This window comes from Saccostrea cucullata, unplaced genomic scaffold (genome assembly GCF_032062105.1).
Source record: "Saccostrea cucullata isolate Sc308-1 unplaced genomic scaffold, CSIRO_AGI_Scuc_v1 ctg21485, whole genome shotgun sequence".
NCBI lineage: Eukaryota > Metazoa > Mollusca > Bivalvia > Ostreida > Ostreidae > Saccostrea > Saccostrea cuccullata.
In genome coordinates this window covers 1-6,784 of record NW_026935999.1, presented here as the reverse complement: position 1 = coordinate 6,784, position 6,784 = coordinate 1, and the positions used below count along the sequence as shown (strand labels likewise).

General features: G+C 33.4%; 1 protein-coding gene across 1 annotated transcript; it reads left to right on the top strand.

The window, feature by feature from the left end:
• Positions 1 to 809: 809 nt before the first annotated feature.
• On the top strand, positions 810 to 2,957 carry LOC134244494 (uncharacterized; the record flags this gene model as incomplete). The annotated part of the gene is made up of 2 exons (XM_062726758.1): positions 810 to 1,135; positions 2,234 to 2,957. Coding segments are annotated over 2 exons (1,050 nt in total), but the record flags the coding sequence as incomplete, so codon positions are not given.
• Between the last annotated feature and the right edge of the window lie 3,827 nt (positions 2,958 to 6,784).

Genomic DNA, 6,784 nt, shown 5'->3' with positions numbered 1-6,784 from the left:
GGACTGAAAGACTGTATTTCTAAAATAATGTACATGCTTAATAGAGGAATTACATTTCAAACGTCAAAAGAACGTTGTTTATTGGTACCTTACGTTATTTGTAGAAGTGTGTCAATGCTCAAGGAGAACTTGGTCAGTAACCATGGTAAAATACAAAAGCCATAGTGTCTCGTACAGTTCTCAAAATATAAGATGGATAGACAGCAGACATGCCTATCTTTTTTTTTTTACATCAGAGGTGTTCTCTAACCACTTCTTTGGTTGAACTTTTAAAGTCAAGGGCGTAATCACATTTTACTCATTTGATTTACCGGGTATATTAAAAAACAATCGCTTAGTTGTACACTTTTTATGTATACGTAATATGGACATCGCATTATTAAAAAACATTTATTTGTTGTCAACCCTTTGGTCTGTATATAAAGTAAAGTATATGTTCTTTAACCAGGTTTTACATCTGCATCTCAACATCCCATCATGTCTTAAACATGCAATATAACACGGACGTATTCGTTTAAAAAGAGTTTTTGTAATATGTATCACTGATAATTCGGAAAAATAATGGAGAAAACTTTTGTTATCATTATTCATTTTCTAGACTTTAGCGGGACTTACACTACAGGAAGTAGTACATATTACAACAAAGTGTAAATTCGCCGAATCTGTGTGCTGCCTTAACAAACCTGCTCAGCTAGGAAACGGGCAGGGACAACCTCTTACTTTAAAAATGTATAGGCTCTTCTTCATTCTTATAATTAAAACTAGTTTTTCACAATTCTTAAACTGTTAAATTTTCTTAAATTTTAAAGCTACAAGATCTACGTATGGACCCCAATACTAGTTCTCAGGATGTGATTAGATGTGACCTGTGTGAGACTGCTGTGGTACAGATGCACTGTGATACGTGCCTTGTCAACCTCTGCAAAGCCTGTGTGGGAGAACACATCTCTGATGAATCCAAGGATCACAAAGTGGTCAAATTTCAATCAAGGAACACACCCCTTTCTACCCTAGATGCGCATACCATGAAACAGAACGATGCGAGATGTACTGTAGACATTGTGACGTTCCTGTCTGCCTCACTTGCCTGGATTCTGATCTACACCGCGGTCATAAGTTATCAAGAATCCAACAAGTATTGAGTGAAAAGAAAGACTTTATGAAAAAAGAGCTACTTGAGTTAAATGAAACAATTTATCCTACCTACCAAAGCTTCGCAGCACATGTAAAAGTTAAAATGAGTCATTTAGAAAAGGAATATGAAGATATATCGACAGTCATAACAAATCATGGAATTTACTGGCACAGAAAAATTGACAAACTTGTCAATAAACTTTAAACCGAAGTTAATGAAATGAAGATCTCTCACTTACAAACTTTACAACAATATTTTGATGATATTTAAGAAATAAGGTATCATTTTTTGAGTTTTATTGAGATGTAAAACGGGTTGGTCAATCAAATCCCATAAAGCCCGAAGGGCTTTATGGAAGATTTGATCATGTGTCAACCCGTTTTACATCTCAATAAAACTCAAAAAATGATACCTTATTACTTATATTTACATTTGTGACTTATTCATACTTTATATTTGCCTCATTGTTACTTTTAACGTGTGAAATGCGTTAATTTTTCAAACCCAACGGCATGTACGTAATCTACTAAATGCGCGTCGACCCTTTATGACGTCACAGAGAAATTACGTGGAATGTTTATCCAAACGCACATCTATGACCTCTTGACCCCAAACCTGTATTTACACAGTTATAAAAATGCTTGCCTTCAGTAGTGTTATGTAAAGGAAAACATTTGCAAATGTAAATATATGCAAGAAGATTGTTGACATTAAAAGTGAAACCGATTCATTAAATACATGTTTTGCTGAAAACACAAATGACATTGCAAGAATTTTAAGTTTAAGACCTAAAGTAAATCAATATAAAGAGCTTCCACAAAATCTTGTACTCTTTATTCCTAAATTCACTCCTAATACAATTCAAGATGAAAAACTTATTCACCAATTTGGAGGGTTATCGTCAATTCCTTTTACAACAGAAGATGTGAAAATACAGACAACTCAAAAATCAACACAACAGGGTTTCTCCTTGCTTAAAAAGAAATCTGGATTCCATCGTCCAAGAAAACAATTTAACATTGATATATTCCATTTTAAAAACTATCTTCAAAATATTGCCTGTCCGGGTGATGAAAAGATATGGACATGTGATTTCAGCAATATCATAGAGCTCTATGACACTAAAAGGCACTTACATACCAAAATTATCAGGACTAAGTCAGGAAGCATCCCAGCAGATATAACAGTGACCTGTAGTGGAGATATAATTTATACTGATGACGTGTATAAAACTGTGAACATAGTAAAGGATGACAAGATACAGGAGATGATTAGATTCAAGAACTGGAAACCTCGTAAGATATGTAGCACCTCCTCTGCTTACCTCTTGGTTACCATGGAAAGTGATGACAATGAACAATCAAAAGTTGTCCGTTATTCTGGCTCAACAGAGAAACAAACCATTCAGTTTGATGATAAGGGCGATCCCCTTTACACACATGGTTCTCATAAATATATATGTGAGAACAGGAATTTCGATATATGTGTTGCTGAATGTAGGTCTAACACAATAGTGGTGGTCAATCAAGGTGGAAAATTGAGATTTAAATACTTTGGACACTCTCCTGCTCCAAAAAATGAACTATTCCGTCCAAGAGGAATCACAACAGACAGTCAATGTCATATTCTTACAACTGATCATGATAATAACTGTATTCACATCATGGACCAGGATGGACAGTTCCTAAATTACATAGACTGTGGAATGAATAATCCTTATGGGATCTGTATAGATCCAGTTGGCAACCTGCTTGCTCTTTGTATTGATAGAATTGATGATGGGTACTATACAGGTTGCTGTGTGTTGAAAATCAAATACTAAAGTTGAAATCAATCAATGTAACAATCATCTTTTTTTTTCTTTTGAAGGTTAAAAAAATCTTTACAGCAATAAACGAATTAAATATTAGAGTTTTTTTTTTATTTGGGTTGAGTGTTCAAGAAAAAATCTTCGCAGGAATGTTAAGGAAGTATATAAGTCATTTCTCGGGAAATTTAGACTTTTTAAAGAAAATAAGTTGGATTAATTACCAAAACCGCTGATAAACGTAACCTCTTATAGAACGTCTGACGTAAAGACGTACATCGCCGCCATGGCATCACGTGACTTCTATTATTAGTGAACTTCTATTAATAGCAGAATGTCCCTTAATAAAAAAGATAACAGAACAACAATACCCCGGAGTTTAATACCAGGTACTCTCTTTCAGTAAATAATATAGTTGAAAAACATCTATTTTGCCTAAAAAGTGCTGTTAGAATCCCACTGTCCTGTCAGTAAAATGATTATTCCATATATTTGCACGAAACCCTACCCCATGTTTTGAATTTTATACATATGAACCGAGATTTATCGTAAAACCATGTTTATCTCGGGATTCTAGCAGCACTTTCAAAGTTTGTCAGAGGGAAAACTTTCCATCTGTACGAATCTATCTTATGTTTTGAAATATCCAGCTTATTGTTGTTCTATCGCATTATTTTTGTTACGAATGGCAGAGAAAAGACCGGCCGGATTACGTATATAGCTGACTGTATACGGAGATAAATATCGCCTCCTGCTGTGACGACAGTGAAATTATTATTACTGGTGACTTTAATATTGACTTACTCAAAGACCCCCCGCTATGCTGGACATCTGCTTTAGAGGAATTTGGACTAACACAAGTAATTAATGCGCCGACTAGAGTTACTAACACCTCTTGTACTCTAATTGATCACTTTTATACCACCATATCAGATAACATATGTGAAGTTAGTGTACCCCCAATATCCTTATCTGATCATTATCCTATTTGTGCACCCCGGAAATCTAATTGCATGCAATGTAGAAACAAGCACATTGAAATTAAATACCGTGATTTCAAGAACTTTAATGAAGCACATTTTCTGTCTGACCTGACAAATCAAAATTTTGATAGTCTTGAAGACTTACACGATCCTAATGACATTCTTGATACTTTCTATATAATGTTTAATAATGTCCTTGACAAACATGCCAAAATAAAATGTAAGAGAGTTAAAAGTGAACTAGACCAAAGTGGCTAACTAAAGAAATGAACGAAGCTAGGCATTTACGAGATTTATACCACCGTAATGGGGATTATGATAATTTCCGTATATGGAGAAATAAAGTTGTACTCTTGATAGACAATGCTAAAACTTTGTATTACAAATCAGCCATCGAAGACAGTTCAAATCCAAGAGAGATGTGGGGATATCTTAATCAATTGGCATCTAAATCTAAAACCTTAACCCCTTCCCATATCATTCATAATGACTCAGAAACTAAAAATTCACAAGATATTGCTAATATTTTCGATGAGCACTTTACAGGAATTTCAAATAAACTTTTACATAATCTACCAAACTACAAATTCGATCCAGAATTGTTAAGACAATTCACAAAATCTAAACTTTGTGATGACAACTTTTTTAGCCTTAAACCAATTAGTGAAACTGAAGTATTTGATTCATTGAACGGGCTAGACGTCAATATATCTGCAGGCACTGACTTCTTTGGACCTCGTCTCCTAAAACTATCAGCTAGTATTATTAGTAAACCATTAACTCATTTAATAAACGCTAGTATCAGCAATGGTAGTTTTCCATCAAAGTTAAAACAAGCAAAAGTCACCCCTGTATATAAAAAGGGAAGCAAAACAGACTCCAGTAACTACCGTCCCATTTCTATACTTCCAACATTATCCAAAATAATTGAAAAGCACATAGCAAACCAAATACGAGATTTCACCTCCACTTTTGATCTTATAACAAAATCTCAATCTGGATTCAGAGAATTTCACTCTTGTCAAACAACACTAACCAAATTAACAGATGCTTGGTTGCATGCTATGGACGAAGGTAATCTAATAGGTATAACATTTTTTGATTTTAGCAAAGCGTGTGATTTAGTGAGTCATGAAATTCTGATAGAAAAATTAAAGAATTACAACTTTGATGAATTATCAATTAAATGGTTTCACTCATATCTGTATAACAAGACACAATGTGTAAAAATTGGTACAACTTCTTCTGATGTCTTACCTGTCACAGCAGGAGTGCCACAGGGATCAATATTAGGCCCCCTATTGTTCCTGTTGTATATCAATGACCTTCCCTTACATGTAAGTCATTCAAATATCGATATGTTTGCTGATGATGCAACTCTACATGTTTATGAGAATAATATATTTAGTATTGAAACAGCTTTAAATTCTGATTTAGTAAATATTGAAAAATGGTGTTTAGAAAATCAAATGGCTCTAAATGTTGATAAAACAAAATGTATGCTGATGGGTTCTAAACAAAGGAAATCAAAATTAGATAATCAAAATCTCAGTTTACATATCTCTGACAAACACCTCACCAATGTTGAAACAGAAAAGCTACTTGGGGTACATATAGATCAAACACTGAACTTTCATGATCATGTAGACTCGGTCTGCAAATCTTTAACATATAAATTGTTTACCTTGCGGAAAATCAAGAAATTTCTTCCTTTGAAAACCAGAAAACTTTTTTACAATGCCTTTCTTTATCCTGCCTTCCATTAATTATTGTCTGACTATCTGGGGTAATGCACCACATAGTTACATGGAGAGAATCCATAAGCTCCAAAAGCGGGCTGCTAGAATTATACTTGATGCTGCCCCTGATGCTCCTTCTAAGGCATTATTTGAAAAACTAAGGTGGCTATCTGTTTTTGACTTAGTAACTTTGCATAAATGTATTTTGTTGTACAAGATATTTAACAATCAGAGCCCGGCTTACTTGCAAGATTTATTTATTTCTCAAACTTCTAATGCTTATACTTTACGTTCAGAATCTAATTTTGACCTTCACCTACCAAAACACCGAACAAATTTATTTAAAAATTCACTTCAATATTCCGGTGTTCATATTTGGAACAATTTACCTATAGATGTAAGATATGCGCCAACTCTGCCAATCTTTAAACGAAATGTAGAAAAGTATATCTTCAACAGCAGAACTTGATTACTCTGAACTATCTCACTCATGTGACATTATACATGTATTACTTTTTATGTCATATAAATATATCTGTTTATTATTTCTATTTTATTATGATTATCATTATTATCATGTGACATTGTGTATATACGTGTATTATAATTCACTTTCTAAATTTGTTCATCTTTGCTAATTTGATGTAATACTGTTGTTGTAATTAGAAGGCCCTGAGGAAGAATAGTGTGTCACACTAATCAGGCAACCTTCTCTAAATAAAGTATTATTATTATTATTACTGTCTTCGAAAGAAAATATAACCTATGCAAATAAATTAGCATACCTGTATAATTAACTAAACTCCATATGGATTTCACATAATATTCGCGATATTTCTTTTTAAACTCCATTTTACGTATCTTTGTACAAGCCGTCTTAGCCAAATTCTCTTTCCACAACATGATCAATTCCAAAGTTATTTGATGTACATATTTGACGTCATCGGTGGTAGATTTTAATTAAAATGACATATAAAGCGTAACAAAATAAAAACATTTTATTTTTGTTAATGTTTACACGTTTCTTTTCATTTTCTAGAGTTAAATTACATCTCTAAATACCAATAAAACGAAAACTTGTATCCTAAAATTGACATCATCTTGCCTACTATGACGTCAT